The sequence below is a fragment of the Stenella coeruleoalba genome, assembly GCF_951394435.1.
Source record: "Stenella coeruleoalba genome assembly, chromosome: 6".
In the NCBI taxonomy this organism is placed as follows: domain Eukaryota; kingdom Metazoa; phylum Chordata; class Mammalia; order Artiodactyla; family Delphinidae; genus Stenella; species Stenella coeruleoalba.
In genome coordinates this window covers 43,493,454-43,521,416 of record NC_137151.1, presented here as the reverse complement: position 1 = coordinate 43,521,416, position 27,963 = coordinate 43,493,454, and the positions used below count along the sequence as shown (strand labels likewise).

Below are 27,963 nucleotides of genomic sequence, written 5' to 3'. Positions count from 1 at the left end.
GGGGAATAAAGCTGGAAAATGTTACTAGATATATTAATATGAGATACATCAGAGTAAAAGTGAGATTTTCAAATGTTATTATTTAATATTCAATATTATTATTTAATAATCAAGAAAAATTATAAAAACAAGTATTCAATGGTTTAATAAAAAGAAAATTTCTAAACATTTTGTGTGCTTTGGATTACGAAAATATTTTTTTTTAAAGAAAAAATAACTCTCAGAAGTAATGGAGTCTTTGGTAGAATCAGACACAAACTTGTTCCCAATCTTCCGATTTAACACGGTTCTCTTGGATGCTGCCCCTACCCCACTCCACTAGTAACAACGGACCCGTTATTTCTCTTACCTTACTAAAACTTGCTCTAAGCCTATGTAATGATAAAGCTTGAAAGGGGCTTGGTAATCTTTTAATAATAGAATTTGAATATGTGGCCTCCTTTTAAGACTAGCAACGGTAATGGGAGGATTAGATATTGTCATATATGCATACCATTTTTATCCAAACTGAACACCTTTGAGAGTGAAAACGGAACAATTAATGATTGAACTGGGACAAGAGGCCTAAGCCAGAACTATTCCAGGTAAAATGGGACACGTTATGTATTTATCTAAATATTTGATAGTAAAGAAATTCATGTTTAGACATAAGGTACTGTCCCCTTATTCCAAGACCCCCATTGGATGTCTGAAACCACTGATAGTACCAAATCTTATTTATACTATGTTTTTTCCTATACATACATCCTTATGATAAAGTTAATTTATAAATTTGGCAGAGTAAGAGATTAACAATAACTAATAATAAAATAGAACGATTATAAAAATATACGGTAACAAAAGTTATGTGAATGTGCTCTCCCTCTCTCAAAATAGCTTATTGTACAAATTTAATGCCTTTTCCATTTTAACTAAGCACTTAGCCCACACTGTGGCCATAACTTTTGCAGTTTGGGGTGCAACAGCAAAACTAGTTCGAATTTATTTTTCTCTCTTCATAAGTTCGTGGATAGAAGATCTGTTCATTCCACAGATCTTAGCAACCTCAGCACACCATTCTTTTTCTTTCTTTGTTAGGTCAAGAACTTTCACCTTTTTGCTTAAAGGAAACACTTTACGGCTCCTCTTTGGCATATGCTAGTTGCCAGCGTCACTGCTTTGCACTCTGAGACCAATACTGACTAAAATAAGGGTGACTTGAAAACAAGCACTGTGATACCAAAAAGGCTGACCTGATAACGAAGACGGCTACCAAGTGACTAATGGGGAATATGCTGGACCAAGGGATGATTCACCTCCTGAGTGGACAGAGCAGGAGGGCTCCAGATTTCACCACGCTACTCAGAAAATGCCACAATTTAACACTATGAATGGTTTCTTTCTGGAATTTTCCATTTAATATTTTCAAACTGGGTAACTAAAATGACAGAAAGCAAAACCTTGCATAAGGAGGGACTACTATACATTAGATGACTGGATCTGCCATTTTCTTAGCCAGACTACTCCCTTTGCCTTTTTCAGTTACAGCTCCCATCCCTTAAGCTGAACTCCTGGATAAACACTGCCAGCCTCCTAGGTTCTCAGCTCAAGCTTTGCCAGCACCAAATAGTCTCCAGTCTTCCCAGACAGACTTGCTGGGACCCAGTGAAATTTTAGTATCTGCGGGCCAGAGTGAGAGCTCTCTACCATCGCTCAGCAGCCCCTCTATCCTAGTCTAGCTGCCCAGGAGCCAAGAATCCCCATGTGAGAAAACTTCGTGGATTATGCTTGGGGGAAACAATAAGGACGTGTGAAAATGTAGTAAGAATCTATTATAAACTGACTTAGTAGTACAAGAATTTAGTATCATGGGAAAAAATCCTAAACTCCACAATATTATAGCACAGAAACTTGGCACTGCCATGACAAATTTGGTTGTAGCTGCCTCCAGATACAGCTGTGATAGCGAAGGTTCCTGGCGGTCCCTTTGGATACATTTTGTGAAAATGTAAAGAATGGCTAGCAGTGGGTTTCAAACTTTAGTATTTATTATAAGAACCACCTGGGGTCCTTAGTTAAAATGGTTCCTGGGTTCCCTCCCCCTCAGCAGGTTTGATTAGATGCCTAAGAATCAACATCTTTAATAAGCCCATCAGGTGGTTTAGATATAAGGGGTCCATGCAAACAAAAGCACTGGTAAAGGCTTCATCTTTCTCAGTCATTCTCTTACCAATACACAAGATGCCAGGAGCCTGTAAGTAGCCTCTTCTGGTTGCCTAGAAGGCCTCATGTACTGGGAGGGATGTACAGACCTACCTAAGACTGGGAAAGAGACTCCCTCATTCCTATAAAAGTGGCATGGTGTGTGTCCTGAGAAAATAGACCAATTTGGGCATAGACTTAAAATTAAGAACTAAGCTCAGTCTCCAGAGAAATAATGTTAAGTATGGACTAAACCCCATTCAAGAAGAAACTGGGATTCCCTTTATGATCTAGCCTTGGCAAAGAAAAGTTAAAATGTGGCTCAGCCACACCAGCGATGTACAGGAACAGACTGCAGGGAATACAAATGGAAATTACTGTTAGGGAAACAACTGAATTTTTCAAATAAGGTGAGTTTTCCTTGTTGGTTGTCTAATTTAACATTCCAATAGGAGAAGAAATCCAGCGTCTGAAAAGTGTACTTACTCCATTCTTTAAATAGCATCACAGCTTTTTTCATTTCTCTCCACACTGCGTTTTGTTGTTTTTGTCTCGGAGACTTGAAGGCAGGGCCAGGACTTGCACTGGGAGGCCTGTGGATTACAGGAAATAATGACCTGTATATATTTAGTTGTTCAAAGGAAATTAGAGTAGCCTGATTTTTATTATTCCCCATTGCCCCATGTTCTCTGGTGTAATAACTTGCCCTATTCTCTAATTTACTTTTACATCATCCAAAATGTATACCATTTAGCCCAGATTCTCCCATGACCAATCAGGACCTGCTGCTAGCTAGGTTAACAAAACCTTCCAGGGAATGGGAAGCCATCCTAATGCAGGCCAGCCAAAGACACCAAAGAGCTGATCTTTCTGGAGAGTATGTGAACTGGAGAAAGTAATTTACCAACTTCTCCCCTTAGGTAGTCAGTGACCACTGGATGCCCCTGCTACTGAATGTGACAGCTAACCTTTTCAGGACCGGTATCATTTTAGATTAACCTTCTTCTGTAAAAGTGTGTAGGCAATTTCCTTACATTAAGTTTTTAATTGTTAGTCTATCAGTGTATTTACAGTGGCACTGCATCTCTGTCCTGACTTTTGTTCTTTTTTCCCCAACTCTTACCACCAAGTTTGTATATTCTCTTTAATGTTAATATCCAAAATCTGAAATTCATCTGCTTGTATTTTTAATTTAGAGGAAGGAACTTTTCTGATTCAGATTTTTTTTAAGAATTATGATTAGATATTTAAATTATGTTTTTATTGATATTTTCTAACACCTATCATCTGTATTTGCTAGAATACTGGGGGGAGGGAGGGCCATGGTGGGAAATATTTTCTTATTGGAGAGGAATATCATAATATCTTCAGAACATTTACAACTTAACAGCTTTTCTTTTCATTATAACTCTATATAGTTGACAGACACTTCAAGATGAAAGTAACATTTGAAAGGTAGGCAAAATTGATTTTTGTAGATTCAGTGTGTTTTTTGGGGACATTTAATGAAGTTTTGTGGATTCTCTCAATTCTGTTACAATAGTTTAACTTGTATACTCTTTAACTGCTAGGATTTGGCAGGGTAAAAATGAAGAGAAATAGTAAGTAGTTTTAATAATCATAACTTCTGAAAATCACTCCAACAGGATCATATTTTAAGAGCTCAATAAATGTGGCCTTTATAAACTTTTCTTCATCCCTCCCAAAACATTTCTTTTCAGTCTGGGCAGTTGCCTCATTATTAAATAGGGTCTCTATTCCAAAACAAACTCAAGTCACTCGTATTCATTTTACTTTAATTTTCTTCAGTCTCATATATTGTAAGATTAATTATTCGTTTTGTTTTGTCCCCTCCCTGCCCCTTCTGAAGCAGCAGAAATCCACCTCATTTTCCTACTTACAATTTCTTAAAAAGAACATTTTTCCTTTTTTAATACTTTCTCAAAGTTGATACCTCAGAATGTCCCTCACTTCTTCCTAAAATACTCCTAACTCTCCTAAAATATTAATCTCTGGTTCTGGTTCAAGACACAATTTTTATAACACTTGCTACTTTATAGTAACTTTAATGACTGAACCATACTTTATTATCAGAGTTTAGGTAGTTTCTTTCACCAAATCACCTGCCATGATCTAAAATCTAATCTTAGGTAACATGATGACTTGACTGGGTCTGTATTCAGAGGTTGTAGAAGTTCTTTCTGGATTCTCTGGCTCATTAAACCTCCAAGGACTTTTGAGCTTCAGGCAAATCTGGGATATGAATAGTTTATACCTCAGTGTGTATTTAAATCAGCCAATGCTTGTCCTTTCCAGAAAGTTCACCAGGTAGGTGGCTGATGGTGGGGTCAGGGGTGAGGGAGGTGAATAGGGAATAATGTAGTGAAGCGGAGAAGAGAAATACTGATTGTTTTCTCTGCAGCAACAAAATTATTCAGTTGCCAAATGTCAAGTGGAAAATATTTATTCTCATTGATTATATTCATTCCAAAATGATTCCATAGGGAATCATGAAAAAATCATGGCATGACAGATAATATATAGAATTATTTCTTTCAAGATAGAAATTTGTGTTTTTCCCTCCCCCTTTTTCCTGTAGGTTTATATACAGAATTTCAATTCTCTTCCATTTAGCTTTATGTTTGTCCTTATGCCAGTACCAAATGGTCTTGATTAATGTAGCTTTGTAGTAAGTTTTTTTTTTCACATCTTTATTGGAGTATAATTGCTTTACAATGTTGTGTTAGTTTTTGCTGTAAAACAAATTGAATCAGCTATTATATATACATATATCCCCATATCCCCTCCCTCTTGAGCCTCCCTCCCACACTCCCTATCCCACCCCTCATCACAAAGCATCGAGCTGATCTCCCTGTGCTATGCGGCAGCTTCCCATTAGCCATCTATTTTACATTTGGTAGTGTATGTCTGTCAATGCTACTCTCTCACTTCGTCCCAGCTTCCCCTTCCCTCCCTGTATCCTCAAGTCTGTTCTCTACATCTGCAACTTTATTCCTGCCCTGCCACTAGCTTCATCAATATCGTTTTTTTTAGATTCCATATATATGTGTTAGCATACGGTATTTGTTTTTCTCTTTCTGACTTACTTCAGTCTGTATGACAGACTCTAGGTCCATCCACCTCATGTAGTAAGTTTTTAAAACAGGATGTGTGAGTCCTTCAACTTTGTTCTTCTTTTCCAAGATTGGTTTGACTATTCTGGGTCCCTTGAATGAATTTTAGCACCAGTTTGTAAAAAAAAAAAAAAAAAAACAATTGGGATTCTGAGAAAGATTGTGTTGAATCTGTAGATCAATTTGGGGAGTATTGCCATCTTAACGATATGACATTTTCTGATCCATGAACATCAGATGTCTTCCCACTTATTTAAACGATTCTTAATTTCTTTCAAAAATATTTGTTTAGTTTTAAGAGTATAAATTTTGTACTTCATTTGTTAAATTTATTTCTAAGTATTTTATTTTTCTTGGATTTTTTTCTTAATTTGGTTTTCAGATTGTTCATTGCTATTGTATAAAATACAACAGAATTTTGTATTTTGGTCTTGTACCCTGAACCCTAGCTTAACTCATTTATTTGCTCTAAATATTTCAGTGGATTCTTTAGGATTTTCTATATTGAAGATAATTACTTCTGCAAATACAGACAGTTTTAATATTTCTTTTCCAATCAGGATGTCTTTTATTTCTTCTTCTTGCCTAATTACCCTTGCTAGAACTTCCAGTAAAATGTTAAATATAAGTGTCAAGAGTAACATCTTTGTCTTGTTCTTGATCTCAGGGAGAAAGCATTTAGCCTTTCACCCTTAAGTATGATGTAGTGAGGCATTTTTCATCAATGTCCTTCATCAAGTTAGGGAAGATCCCTTGGATGTCTAGTTTATTAAGTGCTTTTATCATGACAAAGTGTTGGACTTTGTCAAATGCTTTGTCTGCATCTATTGAGATGATCACGTAGTTTTTGTCCTTTATTCGATTGACATTGTGTATTCTATTATTGATTTTCAGATGTTAAGCCAACTTTGTATTCCTGGTATAAATCCCACTTGTTCCTGGTGTACTATCCTTTTTATATGTTACTGAATATGGTTTGCTAGTATTTTATTGATGAGTTTTTCATCTATATTGTTCTGTAGTTTACTTGTGATATCTTTGTCTAGTTTTTGTGTCAGAGTAATACTGGCCTCTTAGAATGAATTGGGAAGTGTTCTCTCCTATTCTAATTTATTGAAAGGTTCATGAAGAATTGGTACTACATCTTATTAAATGTTTGGTAGAATTTATTAGTGAAGCCACTTGGGTTTGGGATTTTCTTTGTAGGAAGGCTTTAAATTATTGATTCAATCTTTTACTTGTTATATGTTGCTCCTAACTGTATTTCTGCAGCTCTAAAATGGAGGCATTATTGTCTTATTTGCAAAACCCAAAATTCATTGAAAAATTGTCTTTGGTGGGTGTCGTGTTGAGGGAGGATAAGGAGAAGAATTCCTCCAAATGAAGCAGCAAATAAGGAAGAGAAGAGACTTCCCTGGACTGAGGCAAGATGAGGAGTATCAGGCACTGTAGCATAGTACTGTGGATGGGTAACATGTTATGGAAGGGATGTGATGCAAGGAAAGACACTGGCCATGATGTTTGGTCTCCCAGAAACTCCAACTGCCTCTAGGGGCCCTGGGAGCTGCAGAGACACTAGACCTGAGGGTGCGTGTGTAGGCTAATACACATGGAGCCTCAACAGTACATACTGTATATAGCCTCAGCAACATATAATATAATGACTAATGGTTGGAGGAGTCCCCTCAAATTTTGGCTTTACCTAAAACCCATGGTAGAATAGGGGCTTTGTTGGATTTGAATTTATTTAAGGAAAATAAAAATAAGCATCTTAGTTTGTTGACTAAAATTTGTATCTGTTTCAGTGGGAAGCCATTGGTCTGTTTCAGTGGGAAGCCATTGGCATGCTTTATCTTCATAGTTCTCCAAAACAGACCAGCCAGGTCTGACCAGTCCTTCAGCAAAGCTGAGTTATCTAGAAATTCTTCTAGGATTTCAATCCCCTTTGGTGTAACATAGAGATTATGTTCCCTAATTCTGGAGCCAGAGTGCCTGGGATTAATGCTTGATTCAGATACTTAGCTGTTGTAGGACCTCAGATAATTAGTCTGTCTGTACCTCAGTTTTTTAGTTTTTTAAATAGGGGTAATCTATAATACCTAATGTAGTATCAATACCTACCATGAAGAGTTATATGGCAATTAAGTGTTATTTATTCCTTAGCTGCTATTACATTGGATATTATTCCAGAAATAACTAGTTGAAGAACTAAATTCTATGTCATGTGTGATTCTTACTGGAGTTATTAAATAGCCTCCCTTCTTCATCACTTTGACTTCTGATGTGGCACCATCCTTGCAATCACCAATTGTCAACATATCAGTCATCTTTTATTTTTCCTTTTCCACAGTTTTGAAAGATCTAGAGGTTCTTCTTTCACATTACTTTCATGGTCCTTTCCTTTTCTCCATTTCCTCTCCTTTATTCTCATGTTTTTTAACTCAAACTGTTAAGAAACCCCCTTCAGGGTTGCCTTTTTTCCTGTGAGCACTTTCTGAGTGCCTATATTCATCAAGCTTGGTACTGGTATTTTAAATCTATTATCTCCAATCTATTATGTCAGAGCCCTGCAGGATAAGTATCACCATACTCATTTTAGAAATGAGGAAACTAGTGAAGAAAGGTTTGAGGACCTACTCCAGTTCACTCAGCTGATACATGGCATGTAGAGCACACAGATTTAGTCTTCTTCTGAGTCTTAAGTCCATGTTGCCTCTTATCCTTCAAGCTACTGCCAAAGTAATTTAGCTATAGTGCAGCTTTGATTATAACACACCCATAAAATAAAGCCTAAACCCTTAGCCTTAAAATGCAAAGCCTGCTATAATCAGGCCCAAAGATACATTTCCAGCCCCTCTACTCATTGATCCTTCTCACACCCAGTACACTCCAATCAAAACCCAAGCATGTCACATACTTCCCTGCAAGGATGCCTTTGTCCATGCCTGTCCCTTCTGCTAGATCATTCTTCTACCCAGTATCACCTCCACCGTAAGTGCTTTAAATCTCAGATAATTGTAAAATCTCCCCTTCTGTACTCCCATAGTAGTTCAGATATAGCCACCTTATAACTCCCATCATTCTGCTTAATGTGGGAAAAATACCAGAGCGTCTGGGTTGGTGAACACATAGAGGTGCTGGGAGGCTTGACACAGCCTTCTGCATTCCCCACAGAGGAGGCAGCCCTAACACAGAACAAAGGGGTATCTTGCTACTTTTCTGCACAATCATCTATCATTTCAGTAAATCTGAATGACAGTGCCTGGCCTGAAGCTACCATCGGTGCAGTGCTTTGGGGCCCTAGTTCCATCTTGCCCATTTCATGGGCTTATATTAAGATGATGGGAGGCAAGAGCCTTAAAGAGACCATGGAAATTGCTATATTAAATGCCAACTGCATGGCGAAGTAACTAGAAAAACGCTACAGATTTTTTTCAGGGTTTCAAGAGGTTATACAGCTCATGAATTTATTTGGCCCCAAGACCCTTCAAAAAGTCTGCAAATATTGAGGCTGTAAGATATGGCCAAGAGGTTCCAGGATTATGCTTCTGGAACCTGACAGTAGAACACCTTTCTCCTAACTCAGTCTTCTGGCTGGAGGCTGGGTGATGAACAATTCGGGATAAGACTTCCCTTCTCTGATGCCCTGTCTACATCATTCATCTGACTGTAGCAGCATTTGCAGGAGGGAGAGGAGGTGCTGTGAAGGTGGTGGTGATTAAAGTTACTACACAATACTTCCAAGTCATATTTTATGTCCAACCTTGACATCATTTTAATGTTTTATAGAGTGATTTCCTCACTTGCCCAAAGTTCATAATTGTCCAGATGCCTGACACACAATAGGCACTCAGCACATATGTGTTTAATAAATGAGAGAATGAACGGCTAGTAGAAAACAACAATGCAAATGACAACACAAATTCTGCGTCCTAACCACACCTACTGAATTAGAATTTCCAGGGGAGAGGTCTAGTGATCTGTACACTTAACAAGCACACCCTGGATGAGTGTTATCATGCAAGTTTGGGGCATATCACCTTAGGACAGACGTTTCCAAACTTAACTACTTATCATAATTACCTGGTGAGTATTTAAGAATCATAGATTTCTGGGCCCTACTTTGGGCTTCCTGAATCAGGGTCTAAATATAGGAATCTATGTTTCTAAAACAGCTCCTCAAATGGTTCCAGCTGTATGAGTCACTACAGCAGAATATGTTGTGCTGAATTAACTCAAAAATGGAACTGAGGTCAGGCTTAATGAATAATGAGATCAGCTTTGCTCGTTAAAGAAAAAACTCTCTTGTTTGGGTGACACAGGTGTATGCATTTGTCAGAACTCATCAAATGGTACACTTAAGATGTGTGCCTTTCACTGTATGTAAATTTTATCACCAAAATATGTGAAAAGATATACTAGATATAAATTCTAGTAATGCCATGTGTGCTGTAGTGTTTAAGGATGAAGTATACTGATGGCTGGAATGTTCCTTGAAGTGCATCAAAAATCAAGGTGGATAGCTGAACAGATCAAGCAAACAGAGCATCATTATAGTATCTAGGTGGTGGGTGTTCACGCTATAGTCCTTTAAACTTATCTTTATAAGTTTGAAAAATTTTATAGTTAAATGTTGAGGGGCCAAAAATAATACAGAAAAATAAATAAATACCAGAGAGAGGTGGGATTGAAAGGATATCAGGGGAAGAGAGTTTGAGGGAAAAGCTGAGATTTGACTGAGAAGAAGCCTTTCTGGATTCAGCTAAAGTAGACAAGTAAAGGAAAAACCAAGGATGATGAGGAAGACAACAGTAATAGAGAATAAAATTACATTGTTCTGAGAAAGGAACCAACTTGTCTCATTCTCCCACTCCTTTGAACATATGCATCACGAGGCGAAGCGAAGGACATCGACATCGCCAGGTAAGAATTTTGGTAGCATAAGGTGCTTGGCTTCCATATGAAATTACTGGATTGGTGTGTTTTATACATTATATCTGGATATTAATTCAGAATATTTTGTGTGAGAGTGCCTATCCAGAATTGAAGATATTCCTAGGAACTAAGAGGGAAGGAAGAGGCTAGCAGTAGCCATATTCCATGTACTTAATTACTTGGACAGATTCATGGTGGAATACACTGATATGGATGTTACATGGTCATCTGTGAACACACTCTATTTTCCATCTCGGCCTAAAAGTACTGGAGTATGGAGAATGTGTCTGATCCACAATAACTAGCTTAGCACCTTTTCTGTATTGGTGCAGGGTTCAGGATTATTTGGCAGTTGATAGAGGATTTAGAGCCTGGTATTATAAGGACCCACTAATGTTGAGTTAGGCAGGTGGAGGGGTGTTGAGTGTCTCTCCAAAATCATAAAGGGAGGCTCAGCATGCCTTGCGCCGGAGTTGGGTGTGGCATTGTATGTTTATAAGACTTTATGTGGACAGCTTAAGGTAGGGTTTTTCAAACTTGGCACTATTTACTTTCCAGGCCAGTTCATTCTTTGTTGTGTGGGCCAGTGCCCTGCCTTGTAGGATGTTTAACAGCATCTCTGGCCTCTACTCACCACATTCCAGTAGCATTCCTCCAGTTAGGACAATCAAAAATATCTCCAGATATTGCCAAATATCCCCAGTGGGGCAAAATTATGCCCAGTTGAGAACAACTGGCTTAAGGCAATGGGCTGAGACAAGCATCTCAGGAGATTTGAATCCCAAAACTCATATAAACTACCTGGATGAAATGTCACTTTGAAGGAGCTTCCCGAAGAAGGAAAATTCAGGTATCAAAGAAACCACTTGGGAGTAAAGTTTAGAAGAGAATGGTAGGAAGTGAAGCCTAGAGCAATTCCTTCCCCCAGCTAGCTCAGCTACTGTAGCCACAACAAGTCTGTGTCTGTAGGACTTAGGAGCTGGATGATTTCAGAAGGCCTGGCTGAGGTTAACACCTAGGAAAAAGAATTGTCCCTATGGAATACAGCCACACATATTTATGATGCATTCTTAGGACCAGGGTTTAAGACACAGTGAACTTGCTAAGAGATAGTCATAATGTAGCATCAAGGAAGCAAGGAGGGACGGGGTGGGATCTAAGCTAGTGGTACTCAGATGTCAAGGCAAAGCGGCACTCCTCTCTAGGTTCTAGGAGGACAGGTGTACAGAACAGAGACGTAGAGAGCCATTATACCTGGCAAGAGCAAAGCCTGGTTCTCATTACCATATAAAGATAGAAGCCTGAGTGATGTCTGAGGAAAAAGTCAAGTTCTAGGAACGAGTAAGATTGAACCTGAGATTTCATGTGACCGGAGGCACTGCAGGGTTTGAGGGACGAGCTAGATTCTGGACTCAACCCTCAAGCCCAGAGGTAAGCAGGAGACACCATGTCAAGGGTGAGATAAGCAGTGATGGTGATTCAGAATGGGTGGACTCACCCCTACGCAGTCCTATTAGCCTGGTAGAGTGAGTCAGGAGAGGCTAACACTCCCTCTCTGCCCCAAGAATCACACCTTGGAAGGTTTTGCAACGACCTAGCTGAAACATTCAAGATATAACATTGTGTGAGGAGAAAAGGACACAAAACTGCATGTGTGTGTGTGTGTGTGTGTATGTGTGTATATGGCACCTAGGAAACACCTTGGAAGGAAAGAATGCAGATACTCTAAGATGTAGGATAAGAGGGGGTCGTGTCTGATTGTTCCTTCTTCATACTTTTCTCTATCTTCTATGTTTTGGGTAATGAGTATGAAATATTTTTATAGTCACTTTAGATATTCTAAAAAAAATGAACTTCCTATCTCAAACCAGGATTGGCCTAGGAATCAGGAACAGTTGATTTGCTAAGTAGGACAAATATTAGGCCTTGTGAAAAAGCTTGAGGAAGACACAGCCTGAGGAAAGTGTGGGAAATGTGGAAAATGTGGTTTGCTCAATGGAAATGAACACACTCTTACATAAACTTAACAAAAATGTAGCATGCGTCATCAGAGTACTTTCTTCCTAACACACAAGTATTTTGTAGTTTTGTAATAGAAGGCAACGTGTTCTCTTTTCCCCTACCCTACCACCAACTGCTCTCTGGGAAAAAAATAAATCCTCAACTCTTTGGCCACAAGTAACTATATATTGGACTATGGAGTACAGGGTTTGTTTGGAATGATGGATTGTTCGACAATAGAGCACAATCAGACAAGACCAGCCATCAATCACTTTAAATCAATGATAGACCTGGAGTGTGTTTTGTGCCATTTTCATTCATTCTAGTGCCCAGAGAGTTGCACGGAGAAACCTCATGACCTCACATGAGCAAAGAAAATGGCTTTTAAAGCTGTTTCTAGGCTCTATTCATCACTCATTCCTGGGTGAGATGCCAGGAAATAACTTTCATGTGTTTTTTTTTTTCAACTCATGTTTCTCACCTCAAAGTTTGGATGAAGGGTATGCATATAGACAAAAAAGGGAAAGAATCCACCTGAGTGGGCTAGATTTTCTGTCATGTGAATCATATTTAGCCCTCAACTTCTGAAGAAAAGTGTTCTTACTCATCAAACATTCTGCTCGGAATTCCCTCCTGTTTTTCTGGAAGGAAGTTGTGATTTAGTCATGATTTTCTCTGGGGTCATTTGGAGCAGGCCACTCTGGTCATCAGTGCATAATGAACATGGCTGTTATGTTCATTGGAGGACATCAGGAGCCTTCTCTGTCGGGCACAGGTACTTTCCCTTGTGACCCTCATGGCCCTAGTTATTCATGTGTAGAGCCTACCTTCAGAAGCCCTAAACCTCCTCTTTAGGGATACTGGCATCTCTCAGGGTTTGGAGTACTGATCACTGGAGGGGCTGAGGAGATAGTCTACTTCCTAGCCTTGAGAAGACTTCAAATACCCTGAAAACACCTCTTTTCTTCAGGCTGCCTTGTCACACAGCCTCATCAACTCAAAGCATTTGCTGAGCTCTGGTGCTCTCATGAATCCCCTCCAATGGTCCTGAAATGCAAGTCTTTTACCTCCTCATGGTCCCCTTTCCTTGTCCCAGAGGTGAATGGGAAAGTAATGGCGACTTAGCCCTTCAGAAACACTGGTGTTAACTCCACCAACTTAGGGTAAAGCTAGGGAAAGGACTGACAAAGCTAGCTTTTGTCTTATCTTATTACACGTATTTTCAATACAGAGGCTGGCTGGAATGAGTAATATTCTATTTCTTCCCATAACAAATGTACCCACTAAAAAACAGATTCTTTCGATATCCCATCTCCCAGGGGATTACTCTACTATCTGTGTTGTAATACTGTCCTATGAATGCATACTACACACAGACCTCTAGCATGATGTTGGTACGATTCTATTCAACAATGCAGACAATTCTGCACATTTTTTAGAGTGTCAGGGTTCTATTAGTATATACACAATACTCAGTAAAAAGGTCAGTGGGATTGAAAGCTAGGGAAATAAAACACCAATAACACCTGGAATCTAAACACCTCAGGTTACAAGCAACCTGGAATAAGGGGAACTCACGGGCCTAAGAATCAAATCTCTGGTTTGACTCCAGATCACTTACTAGATAAAGAAGTACTGGCAAGGCACCAAGCCTCTCTTTTGAGCTTTAGATTCCCAGCATTTTGATGGAATGATTTTTGCTTTGGGGACTCTGTGTAGATTAAAAGCTATTTCTCTTACAACTGTATCAAATTCCCCTTTCCTCACTTATCTATGACAAAAATCTTGTCTTCAATGACAGTGATAGAATAAGAACACTGTTTTCATTATTTCTGTTGCTACGTTTATAGAGGCCAAGACAAACATGAATATTCCCAGTTAAATTATATACACATATGTATATATTCATATATAAGTTGCATGTATGTGTACATATATTTATGTGTATATACATATGTATTGTTAGTGGTATTGATAAAACAAGGACTCATCAATCTTTTTATTGCATTATAGACTGAATTAGGAAGAGCTGTCCACTCTGTCACTAAGCAAGTTGTAGTCAATCAAGGATGTGAGGAACTCTGATAACTTCAATAGTGAGGTAACTGTGTTCCTTGTGTTAAAGTAATTAAACCAAAAGGCCATCAAACTGAGGCGTCTAATGCCTTGGCAGCCTTTGTAAGCAAACTGAAATCTAAGCCAGAGGCAGGACACCCTAATCCACAGAAATGACAGTTAAGAACAACCAATCACAAACAGCCAAGTAGGCTTTCCTAAATAAGGCAAGTGCTTAAACTATAGCCAATCAAATAATCTCCTTCCTTTGCTTCTCACCTTCTCTATGAAAACCTATCCCCTCGCTCCTGTGGGTGAAGTGCTCCTAACCATCTTTGATATGGAGCCACCAAATTCAAATCTATATATGCTCAAATAAACTCTTGAAAATTCTAAGATGTTTTTTTGTTTTGTTTTTTTTTTTTGCGTTACGCGGGCCTCTCACTGTTGTGGCCTCTCCCATTGCGGAGCACAGGCTCCGGACGCGCAGGCTCAGCGGCCATGGCTCACGGGCCCAGCCACTCTGCGGCATGTGGGATCTTCCCAGACCGGGGCACGAACCCGTGTCCCCTGCATCGGCAGGCGGACTCTCAACCACTGCGTCACCAGGGAAGCCCCATCTAATATGTTTAATGTAACTTTTATAACTTGTTTAAAGAAAAAAAAAAAAAGCCTAAAACGGTTCAACCCTAAAACGCACTTAGGAGAAAATGTGTATACCAGTAGAGGAAGACCACAGATGTAACAGAGACACAAACCATATACCCTCCATCTCAGTCCTTGGAGTGGAAGCAAACATTGAACTCCCCATGTGCACAAGCTTCTTTAGTTGGAACCTAATGACAGACAAGAACATTGTTCTGGAAATGAGAAAATCAAGAAGTCTCACTCCTCCAGGGTAGACCAGTCAAGAGACCAAAGTAGTTGCATTTTTATTTTTCCTGCTACAGCACAGATCTGTTGTTTGGCTACCAAATTACAGGTTGGGTATGGTTCTCACATACTTCTGCTTTTCATGTGCTGAACGGGAAGAGTAATAACAGGCTGCTTCTTTTACTTGTGGGATTTAGGTATTCTTCATTTTAGAATGGGTCATTTTTCTGAGAAAACCTGCCAGTTTAAAGGCTGGAGGTGTATGCCATTCATGTTGGGGGTTGGGGGAAGCTATAAAAATGAGAGGTTTTTGGCTAGAGAGAGTGGCTCTAGTTACTTGTTCCCATGTTTAAACGACATGTTTATGAGTCATACCCTTTATTATTTAATCCTAACAGCTTCATCCAAAGATCACTATCATCTAAATGACTACTTCAGAGAAGGGTATCTGGGAAATTTTACCAAGGAGAAAATTATACACATCCATCCAGTTATGGAGTACACTCTGCAAACACTTTTCATTCATTTTTTAAAATGCTCTATTGATAATCTATAAAAGATAATTAAACAAAGTATAACAGATATTGTCCTAATGCATAATGTCTGATATCCTGGACAGGAGACTAGTTAAGTATAATATAACTTATATTGAGGGAAACAACCGCACTCAGATATTACCCATTAGTAGTTGAATCAATCAACATTCATACAAATATCGTTTTCTTCATTGTCTAGTTTATGGATCTGCTCAGGCATCAGTGGGAAATGAAAAATGACTCCTTGGCATAAGATTCTGGAGAAATTCTGGATTCGCAGAATCAAGTGACAACTGAGAGGATTATAGGAACACTTTAGTGAGAGACGCTTTATCCCTCTGACTTAAAGCAATATTAGGGAATGGCACAAGCCAACACGGGAAAGAACGTTGGAAATTTGACTCATCAGAGAATTTCTAAAGAACTCTGTTGGCAGCCAGGACGTATCTTGAGGACATATGGGTTACTTCAAATGAAATGTATTCATTCTTTTTTTCTTAAAAGAAAAGCAAGAAGGAAAGAAGGGAAAAGCAGGCGTTTCCTTGCCCGCAAGTCATTTATCTCGTCCAGGGATTAAAAAATAAAACATTATCATTTATATCACCCTTCATATTTGTGGAAGAAGATGCCATTATTCTATTTTATTAAAAGAGGAAATGGAAGAACACAGGGTCCAAGTGATTTCTACTTAGGGAAGAAAAGAAATTCAGCAGTTCCAATTATTCTTCTCAGAACCGATAGCTACATCAAGAGGAGTCGACAGCGCTGAAGAGAACTCTAACTTTCCTAAGAGAATGCGTATTCTACAATCCCATTTACAACTCTTCTGTATGAGTATGTTTCCTCCATCACCTAAAATAACAAGCTCTTTTATGGACCTATCATTTCCATTGCCCAAATAGTCAAGGTCTGTTGATTAAAAGGAGAAAGTCCAGGGCTTCCCTGGTGGCGCAGTGGTTGAGAGTCCTCCTGCCGATGCAGGGGACACGGGTTTGTGCCCCGGTCCGGGAAGATCCCACATGCCGCAGAGCGGCTGGGCCCGTGAGCCATGGCCGTTGAGCCTGCGCGTCCGGAGCCTGTGCTCCGCAACGGGAGAGGCCACAACAGTGAGAGGCCCGCGTACCGCAAAAAAAAAAAAAAAAAAACAACAAAAAAAGGAGGAAGTCCAAGTTCATCCTAAGAGAAAAACAACCCGAATTGCTTGCCTTACTAGGTGCATAAATTAGTCCACCTTGGACATTGTATGGTTTATATAAAATTGGGATTTCTTTATATAAGGGAAAAGCCAATAAAATATGAGTAATGGGTTAACAAGATCTTTATTAATAAAATATTATTAGAAGTAAAGGTTTCAGATTATAATCTATATGTAATGATTTGAGTGGACATAAATAATATGTGAAAAAAATCAAAGCTCAAGGTGAGATGGAATTATCGCCAATATCCTCAATAATTATTGGACTTTCAATATTTAAGAAGAATGTTCTAACTATGCATATTTCACCAGTTATAAAGTTCCTCTCAGCACTTAAGCAGCAAAACAGGGAAATTTAAAAAAATGACAAAAACACTTTTGATCTAAGCTGTGTTCAGTGCTTTGTTTATCTATGGTTTTGGATTATTCTCATAAATAATCTAAATCCCAAGACTTCCATCCTTTTCTTTGACAATTTGTTGACTTAATAAAGTCATTTTTCTTCATCTCTCTTTCAAATGTCTTACGTCCACGATCTTTCTTAAAGCTGAAAGCTTATTGGGAGCACAGAGAAAGGTTACATTTTAACTCACAACCTTTCCAATACTCCCTACCTGTTCTTATATTTTCTGAGTCTTTATTTTCACAAATAACAAGGAGTGATTGCTTCAAGCTCACTTTAAAGCAAGCAGAGCATGTTAAACACCAGGTGGGGTTTAGTGTCCTCTTATAGGAAGATGCCATTCCTCAATGCTCTGTGCTTTGCAATGAGGTGATTAGATGATCTTGTTGACCCAGAGTTCCTCTACCGCAGCAGACGTCAAAGCTGCAGCAGGAGCAGTGCACAGCAGCAAGAGCTGCAGGTGTGCACTCTAAATCAATACATCTTTCCTTTCTCAGGACAACCTCCAGAGCGGATTCTCGCTCGCTGCACATCTGGCTTATATTAATTGGTTGCTGAAAGAACATATGAAGATGCTGCATGTATAATCACATATTTACCAGAATGTCACAGTGTTCGATAGGAGACTCTCCCTGTGGCCATTTCTGTGATAGGGGGAAATGTGAAGAGTCACGTGGAGAGCTTCCAGTGACTTCTCAATTTTTTTTTTTTTTTTTTTGCGGTACGGGGGCCTCTCACTGCTGTGGCCTGTCCGGTTGCTGAGCACAGGCTCCGGACGTGCAGGCTCAGCGGCCACGGCTCACGGGCCCAGCCGCTCCGCGGCATGTGGGATCTTCCCGGACCGGGGCACGAACCCGTGTCCCCTGCATCGGCAGGCGGACTCCCAACCACTGCGCCACCAGGGAAGCCCACTTCTCAATTTTTGACCACAGTTTTCTCTATGAGGGTAGTGAACTGAAGTTCTCAACAGTGATAACTGAAGAAACATTAGAGACAACGGATGAGATTCTCTCTTTGTGTCTGGACCCTTGCACGAGCCTCATAAATGATCCCCGCCCCTCCCCGAGCTTTGCCTTCCATCTATTCACCGCTCAGCAGAGTGTTCCTGGTAGATCCTAAGTGAGATCCTGCCTTTCCTCTGCTTAGCACCCTCCTTCCCATCTTATGCAGAGTAAAATGCACAGTCTCTCTGCGACCTTAGAAGCCCTCTGAGGTCCACCCCACTTCTTATCACTCTAACCTAACTTCCTGTGTCCTTTCCGTAGCTCAGTCCTCTCACACTCCAGTCGCCTTGATCTTCCAGGAAGACACCAGCAATCGCAGTGCCTTTATCTGCCGTGCTTTCCCCCACGTATCCCCATGGCTCACTTCCTCACTTTCTTCAAATTTTTGTTCAAATATCACCTTTGCAGTGACGCCATCTCCGGCGTTTCTACTTAAAATTGTGCTTCTCCTACACCTATCTGCACCCCTACTCCTCCTGTTTCAATTTTCCCCATAGCATGTACTGCCTTCTAATATTCCACTTAATTTACTTATTCATCTTATCTATAATCTGTCTTCTTGCACAAGAATCTGTGCCCCCTGGGGACAGCGCTTTTTGCCTGTTTTGTTCACTGTTGCAAACAGTGCCTGGTGTGTAGTAGGTGCTCAGAACATTTGCACCCTGCGAGCAGTCCAGGAGAATTTGATTAAGGCTCTGAGGTGTTTAATTTAGCTGACTGCTTCCTAGAATGGGAACAAGCCTAACTACCTATTCAATCTTTGACACAATTAGCTCTACGGAAAGAAAGTCTCTGTTCTACAGCCAAAGACAACACCCTATTGGTATGCCTCCACCTAAGCACTGTATATAGTAAGTTACAACAATAAGAAAATGTGGATGACACAGTGCCGTTCATGGTGTGATCTGGAAAGGGAAAAATCCTTATAGCATGTACCCACCAATAGGTGGTATCAGTAAAAGCATTTTTACATGTGGCATGTTTATTTGGTTGCTATAGTGTATTTGTCCAGAAAGTTAGGATCGTTATAAGAAAAGGAGATATGAAATATATTTTAAAGCCAAACTGAACCAGGTATGTTTATGTTTTGTTAAACACATTAACAGTGATCCTCTTGCCAAAAACAAGGCATTTTATTTTACTAATATCATTAGTAAATATGTGTTTTTCTGGTTTTAAAAATATGTACTTTATTGTAAAAAAAAATCAAAGCTAATATAGTTCTGTACAACTAGGTAGGTTTGGGGATTTTAAAAAAATGTAACCATTATACTCTTGTCATTAGCAATCAAGTAACCTTGAATTTTTTCAAAAAAGCAATTAGCCTTTAAAAAAAACAAATGCTAATTAAAAATGACAACTTCGTTATCTAAGCAAACAACAGCTCAGAGTCAGTCTGTACTACCTACTATAAACTGATAATGCAGTAAACTATGGTTTAAAATGACCTCTTTTCAATTACTTTTTTTAAAATGTCCTCACAGCTGCAGAGAACTCACATGCTCTTTCCTGCCATGCTCAGTTGATTTATACTCTGAAGCTGGTTCAACTTTTGTGTATGTAAAGCTACATCCATACAAACCCTTATTTAGAAACTCATTAGTGCTTAAGTTAATGAATCTTCAGTTTTCCATGCTTTGAAACCTTAAAGATTCAAAAACCTCAAAAATAAAACAAAGACATTTGTAGGAAGAATGTTATATCAGGCTATCAGCAAGCATTAGGTCTTATGAAGCATTAATTTAGCAACTAGATGGATGTGAAATCTATAGTGAACCAGCATAATGAATGGGAAAACAGAGTAATTAAAAAAAAAATCATCCCATTGAGTTCTGTCCTGTAAAATTGAAGAAATTCTGTAAAACACTCAAATACTCTTTAGAAGTCAAAAAAGAAAGAGTAGCTTGAAACTGAGCATACACGTCTTCCTAATTCCCTCCTATTTACCCATTCTGAGTCTCATATTTTTTCTCTTCCTCATCTTTTCTGTTCTTTGCTCCTGTGTATTTTGCAACTAACTCTACATGTTTATTTTTCTGCTCTCTTTTTTACTTTGTTCATTGTTTGTATCCCTCATTTTGCACAAAAAGAAGTTGCAGGTGCAGTTGGAGGGTGCAGTCTCAAAATCTGCTTGATTTCACTTAGATAAGGCTGCTCAGACCTAGACTCCTAGGGAAAGTAAAGAGCGAGGTCTGAAGCATAGGGGACTACTTTCCATCTTAGAGCCAAGCCCACGAGCTCTATGCTCCTAGCATGTCTGCATTAAGTGACAGAGCTGGCTACTGGGGAGTTAAGGCTCTGAACAGAACTCCTGGTATGTCAGGAAGTTCTGGATGACTGTATTTTGCTGAATGATGAAGTAGCAACTGCTGGAAATAATAATAGGCCTTAAAATAGCAAAAATTCCTAAATGACTATATCAGGGAGTGACCAATTTCTATCATGTGTTGATGTCAATTTAGAGCATGGATGTTCCCTAGAGAAAAAAGAAATGAGATTCCAGGCCTGCTTTTTCTGTGTGTGCAAGAGATTTCAACTACATAAAAAACCCTTCCAGGCTCAGCTATAGAGCATACTGGAAATGTCAAGAGGCCAAATGACAGGAAATGCATTCTGTATAATCATGCTGCTCTCATGTTTAATGTGGGAATAGGAAAATCCTCAATAGCATGGCATTCCTGGATGGATCTGAAACCACAAAATGCCACAGCTACAGAGTTAAGAAACAACTTCTATAGACTAAAACCCAAGAAGAAGTTACAGAAATCTCCTGAAAAGTGCATGCCATGTTAGTAACATTAAAGGTAAAATTGAAATGTATTTTATTAGAAATCCAGGATCATGAATATCAGAATATTGTCTGACCATCAGCCACTATCTCTCAGTTTCTAACTCCATCTTCACTCAATGTGGGGTCTATGGAGGAGAGATATATAATATGTGCAGTGGCCATGGCTAAATAAATAAGTGTTCTTTATTCCTCTGATCCAGTAGGAAAAGCCCTGAAAACCTAGGCTGAACCAGAAGAAAACTCCTCTTCCCTAAGCTATGTACAGACTTATGTAGCCTCCAGCCTAAGTGGACTGCCAGCCCAGTTTACCCATATACTATAGACCTGAAATTATGAATTGGCGACTATGAGCTGAAACAGACTCATATGTGTATTGGCCCTCAATGTATTCTTAAAAATATGGATTTATTTGCAAACATTTAAAAATCAGAAGAGTTCATATTTTAAAAAAGATACTGCTGTTTTTCTGGGGAAGAAAGAAAAAGATCTGGACCACAGGACATTCAGGCCAACCTGCAACATTTTTCCAGAGCTGAAGCCTTGATACTCTGTCCATGAGGCAAAACTTCCAGTCTCTGTCACTCACTGTTGTGTCTCGTACACCAGATCTGCTTTGCTCATTTTCATCACCTCCCTGGCTTTGGATTGACACAGTTGACCTCAACTCTACACCTGAGTCTTGGCCTTCTCTATCTGAGAAAATCAATGGCAAGGAAGAAGGAGTTCAGAGAAAAGTGCTTCGAGAGAGGGGGGAAAGTAAGGGTTTCTTAATCAATAAAAACAACATGATTGTTCCACATAAGTTTTCTCAAGACTTGTCCCAATCTAAAAACACACAAAGAAGAAGGGATGACAAAGAATATCTAGGAAGACTAAAGAGAGTTTGAGGAGAGAGAAAGAGAAAGAGAGAGAATGAGGAAGAGAGAGACAGAGAGACTAGTACATTAGCATGTTAATGTCATAAATGTCTGACTGTCAACATTAACACTTCCTTTGGGAATCAAGTGCAGAATAGGACAAGGAGATTAGAAAGGGGACTGAAGTTTCACATAGAGGCCCCAATCTATAGTCCTATATTCACGGGACTATTTCTGAAGAGCTAATGAAGCATAAGGTTCATAGTCTTTCAAGATCCTATACCTATTTTTATATTTGTAATTTTGTATTCTTTTTCTCAAGGAGGACCCCCCCCCTGCAAGTTGTATACTGTATGTATTTCAGCCTCAAAAATGTGCATCTACCTCTGCCTATGTCCCAGATTTTGAATACCTTGACCAAATTTATCAGTCAAGGGAACAAAATGAAAAATATATGTATTTGATAAGGTGGCAAGTTTGTGTGTGTGTGTGTGTGTGTGTGTATCTGTGGCTAAGCCAAGTTGTTCAAGAAAAGGAGATAATCCAGTAGTTACTAAAACCAAATTTTATAAAAGGAGCAATCTCAGAAATTGCTTATTTTGAAGAACACCTTCTGAATCATTATACCAGAGAATAAACTACTTTCAAATATTTAAAAATACATTAAAATTCCATTAAAATCTGTTTTTATGAGTAAAATCAGAAGCACTGATATATATTCCTTAATTTAATATTCTGTGTCATCTAAGACTTGAGAGGTGTAATCTGACTCAAGGTTCCCCTGATCGTTAGTATAGGAAAATGTTTAGAGTTTTACCATAACTAAGTTTCAGAGGATAGTCCCAAAAATAATTATCAAAGAATAAAACCTATAACTATCAGCTAAAGTCACCGGTATATTATGTGTTTGGTCTGTTCTATAATCTCTAATATAATCGCTTATTCTTTTCATCTTTATAGTATCATCTTATACAAATATTGTAGGTGATAAGATATTGAAAGATTTTACTTTTCAATAATAATGTCTAAAAATATGATCTTTCCACCCATTAAAGTCTGAGCCTTATATCTGACACAGAACCAACGTGTAACCTATAGGTACTCAAATTATATACAGCTGCACAAGGAGAAGCGTGTCCTAGAGTTTCGACTACCTCTGGCTTCTCAGAGGCTTGATGCTTTTCATTCAGAAACTAGCTGTTCTGGATTAAAATGGAAGAATTTACTTTATTTCAACACAGAAATTTAAAATCAGGCATAAAGCAACAAGCTGGCATAAAGGGGATTCCATCTGTCATTAGGATATTAAAATATAATTAAATAATAATATACTGAGACTTGACAGTATGTTTCCTTACACCCATGCTATGGGTTTGTCAGATGGCTGACATGGATTAAAAGCAAGGACATTCTGAAACTATCAATAATAAAGACCCTTGATCTAGGTCCAAAAGAAACAGTCTTAAATACCCCACCATTATGGGAAATGTCCTAATAAGATTCCGTTTGTAAAATACATTAGCCCTTTCTTTTTCTTTTTTTTTTTTCTAGTCATGTTTTACCAAGTTTGTCGATGAAGACATTGAGGCCACATTTATAAAGTGGCGGGTGAAATAAACATGAAACTAGAAATGTGTGTTTCAGTAAAGATGATCTAACTGTTTCTTGCCAGATCAATCAGACAATACATTTTCAAGAGTAAAATTAGACCTTCTTAGATCTACTTAGAATTCTATTAAGTTTAAAGGCCAAAAACTTGTGGTTTATGGCTCTCCACTAAATACAAAGTTGTATTTTGTAGCAGTTAAACAAACTAACAAAAAAATTTAGCACATGCAAAATAGTTAATTTCCATATAGCATCTCTGGTTTTGCTCAGTCTTTGCTTTCATAGGCACACAAACACACACATATACACCGAGCTTTTCCTGAAACTACTGTCCCTGCAAATTTTTAATTAGAAATGTAAGGGTAACAAGAGAACGGCAGGAGACGTTAAGATCACCAAAACTCTTTTGTATGTGTGGGTATGTGTGTATGTTTTTCTTTCTTCTAATAACATATTTAGATTGATACTTTATTTTTATATATTTTGGATGCTGTTATGCTGTTTTGTTTTTGCTTTTGTGGGAAAAAAGTCCTTTTCTGATACCAAAATGTTTCCTACTTAGAAAACTATGTTTTCAGTTGTCAACATTTGAATTAATTTAGTAGTATAAATACCTCCAGAAATTTTAAAAATGGATTTTAAAAATTCTAGTGTTGTTCTAAAGAAAGGGAAGAAATGGTCTTCTGATAAATCAGGAATTTGTCTTTGTCCAATTGTCTTAGAGAAGCTATTTTTTTCCATCTTCTTTCTTATTTTGTGAGGTAATGAAATATTTAAATAACTGATACTTGGCAGAAACACTTATTCCCACAGTATTTCTTGCCAAAATGAAAGAAGAAAGATCCAAATATCAAACAAGGGATGCTGTATTTGTGAGATTATAGCCTGATTTTCTACATGACCTCCCCTTTAAAATAAAACACAGTACAATAAAATAAAACAAAATAAAATAATTGGAGGAGTGGAAATCCAGAAGGCTCTTTGTGAAATAATATAACTATCCTCAATTGATGACAAAAATTCAAAATAAGAAAGAATATATCAGGAAACAATCTTACTCTGACAGTGAATGAATCAGATTAACCAAATCATTTTTCCAGTTTTAATATTTGTTCAATTTTTAAAAGGAGCATAAAAGTTAGGACAACATGACCCATAACTTGCTATTATCTAAATAAAATTAAATGCCTTTAAAAAGTTTTCCATGGGGGGGGTAAAAAAAACCAAAAAACAAAAAACAACTATGTCGGAAATAATGTGTGTTCACTGGGTCTTATTTTGTGAAAGGAAATGCTCTACCAGGAAAAGAAATAATTACATTCTATACAGGTTTCAGTTTCGTAAACATCAAATTGGCAAATACACATTTCCTTTCTCCCCTTAGATTTGCCTTACAAAATTGAGGGAAGAACTCACTTTGGTAAGGTTCCTCCGCTTAATTATTGCATCCAAAATTTATTAAAGAAAGAAAACAAAAACATTTGTGAGCCCTGGGGACTGGTGGTAACACAGGTACAGTGGAACCAGGAGGATCTGCTGATTCCAGATGGAGTGGATATATTCCCACGGCACCTACTACTTGCCAAATGTTTCGTAAAGCAAACACATGACCTAAAAGATTTTGCAAGTGTGGGGTCTTCAAAAAAAAACCAAAAAACAAAAAACAAAAGGAAAAAGAAAAAAAGTCCACACTTGCAAAAAAAAAAAAAAAAAAGTGCCGTTCTTATTTAAAAGTCATTTCTTAATTCCTAACCATAAGTTGTTTTTAAAAACACACACACTTTTAATATTTTTCAGCTGTCATGCCCACTTTAGTGAGTCTACATGTGTGGGTACTCCATAAAATCTCAGTGGTGGTGGCAGATGTCCCCTTTGAAGCATTTCATCTGCTGCTGGGGGCAGGGGGAGTGTCACTCTGGTGCCACGAACACCATTCTTTCTGAAGACTCTGATTTGGGACAGCCCCTCTAAGAACAAATGCAGCACTGCTTGATGTTGCTCAAACGGGTGGTACGAAAAGCAGAGAAACACACGACTATGTCAAGATGAAGAAAGGAATTTTAAATAATAACATACTTATGAGGCCCTTTACAACAGCCAAAGAACTGCTGTAAGAAAAATATCAATAATTATTATAATTAAGGCTAGGCTGTAGGAGGCTACAAATTTATATCTGTTGTTTGAAGTGACCAAATCCTATATTCATGGAAGTCCTACCCACTCCTCCAGTTGTCGGAGCCCCAGATGATCTCTTCCTTCCTTGCATTCCTCTAGCAGTTTCACGCTGTACCACATATTTTCACACTTAACTGCATATTCCTTTGTCCTCTAATTGTTTAAAGGCTTAGTGGTTTAGGAGTTTTTACTTATTTTGAATTAATTTTTATTCTTCTTCCTTCAAGATGATTGCTATGCTGAACAAAAGATACTCAATAAATATTTGACTTATTATTAATTAATATTTGACTAATTAATTCATTTAGCAAATTTTATTAAGCACCTACTATGGACCAGGTTAAAAAATTGTCATGGTCCCTTGCCCTCAGGTAGCATATATATTTCCAGGATAGAAGAGACATTAAGCCAATAATCACAGAGACATGAGTAAAAGTACAGCCAGTGACAAGTGCTGCATTGGAAGAACAGCAGATATTGTTATAGAATGAGTCTATCAGGAGATCTGATGCCCCCAAAGTAATGGGATGAGGTAAAGTTTTCTGAGGAACTTACACCTCATTTAAGCCCAAAGGGTAAGTGAGAATTACCACGGGAAGAGGGAATAAAAACATTTTGGGAAGAAGAACGTGCAGGTTAGGTTGAAGAACTAAAATAAAACCTGTGTGATGGGAGAGTAATAAATACAGGGGGAATGGAATAAGATTCTAGAAAGGTTAGCAGCTCATGTAGATATTTATGGTCTATGGTGAGGATTTTGATTTTTTATGCTGCATAAATTGTGAGGCCATTCAGGGTTTTGAGACAGCAAGTGGCATTATAAGATTCACTTTTTAAGAAGATGATTCTGCCTGCACAGTGAATAATGCATTAGACAGAACAAGTGTCAAAGTAGTGAGACCAAGGAGGAAAATATTTCATTATTCCAGGTGAAAAATGACACAGCCTTGAACTAGGGCAAATGATGACAGTGGACATGGAAACAAGGAGACAGAATTGAGTGAGAAGGAATCAAAAATAAGGTCCAGGCCTCTAGCCTGAACAACTAGGTATGTGATGGTACCATCTACCAAGATGGGAAAATAAAAGAGAGCATGGGACTAGACTGAGGAGTGGGAATCAACAGTTAGCTTCAGATACTGTTTCAACTGGCCCTGAGATAGCAAAGTTAGAATGTTGAATAAGCACACAGATAGAAAATCTAGAGCCCAGAAGACAGATTTTTCCTGAAGAATAGTTTGGGAGTCACCAATCTACAGAGAGCATTTGGAAAACAAGACTGGTGACGTCACTTAGGGAGAGTAGACAGGGAGAAGAGAAGAGGGCCCAGGACAGAACGAGAAAGAATTCCAAACAGGACAAAAAGGAGACAGAAAAACAGACCAATAAAGAGGAAATAGGAAGAAAGGAGGGAGGGGAGTATGAAGGAGCTCAAGGGAAGAATCCAGGAGGTCCTAATGTTGCTGCCCCTCATGAGAAGAGGCACAGTCACCAATCAACGTCTTCCATTCAAAGTGTGTGCCTTGGGTCATTCCAGTTGGGGTCTGTGCTTAAAACACATTGTTTTCTCTGTCACTAATGTCTGCATTTATACGCCATTTTTCTCCCAAAACGTATCACATGAGCTGGAAAATACTTCCGTATCTCTTTGTGAAACTGCATGACTTATAAAAGGAATTCTTATATGCCAGGTAAACTATATTTTTTAGGTCTGACCATCTTAAACATAGACTCCAAATTTGGTGAAAGTGTATCCAGCAATTTTCATATGATGTGGTTAGCAAACAGGTAAAATTTAATTTAATATTCCATTAACAAATATTTTTTTGCAGACAGATGTTAAATGAACTATAATTTATCTAACTAGCCCTTACTTTTAAAAATTGCCAAAAATGAGTAAGGGATACAGGAAAATCAAAAACAATTATATTTTATTGGTAAAATTACTGGTAAGTTTATATTCTTTTTAAAAATTTCCTTTAGGGCTTCCCTGGTGGCACAGTGGTTGAGAATCTGCCTGCTAATGCAGGGGACACGGGTTCGAGCCCTGGTCTGGGAGGATCCCACATGGCACGGAGCAACTGGGCCCGTGAGCCACAACTACTGAGCCTGAGCATCTGGAGCCTGTGCTCCGCAAAACGAGAGGCCGCCATAGTGAGAGGCCCGCGCACCACAATGAAGAGTGGCCCCCGCTTGCCACAGCTAGAGAAAGCCC

General features: G+C 38.5%; 1 protein-coding gene across 32 annotated transcripts in view; it reads right to left on the bottom strand.

The window, feature by feature from the left end:
• LOC307187576 (uncharacterized protein) overlaps nt 1-27,963 on the bottom strand; it is a 791,299-nt gene that overhangs the window by 184,341 nt on the left and 578,995 nt on the right. For all 32 annotated transcript variants that reach the window (XR_013828646.1, XR_013828647.1, XM_079923801.1 and 29 more), the window contains one exon: nt 2,668-2,774. Coding sequence is in view for 30 of the 32 variants with exons in the window: in XM_079923801.1 (XP_079779927.1) it covers nt 2,668-2,774 (107 nt within the window). In the remaining 2 variants the exon portion in view is untranslated. The remainder of the gene's footprint in view (nt 1-2,667; nt 2,775-27,963) is intronic.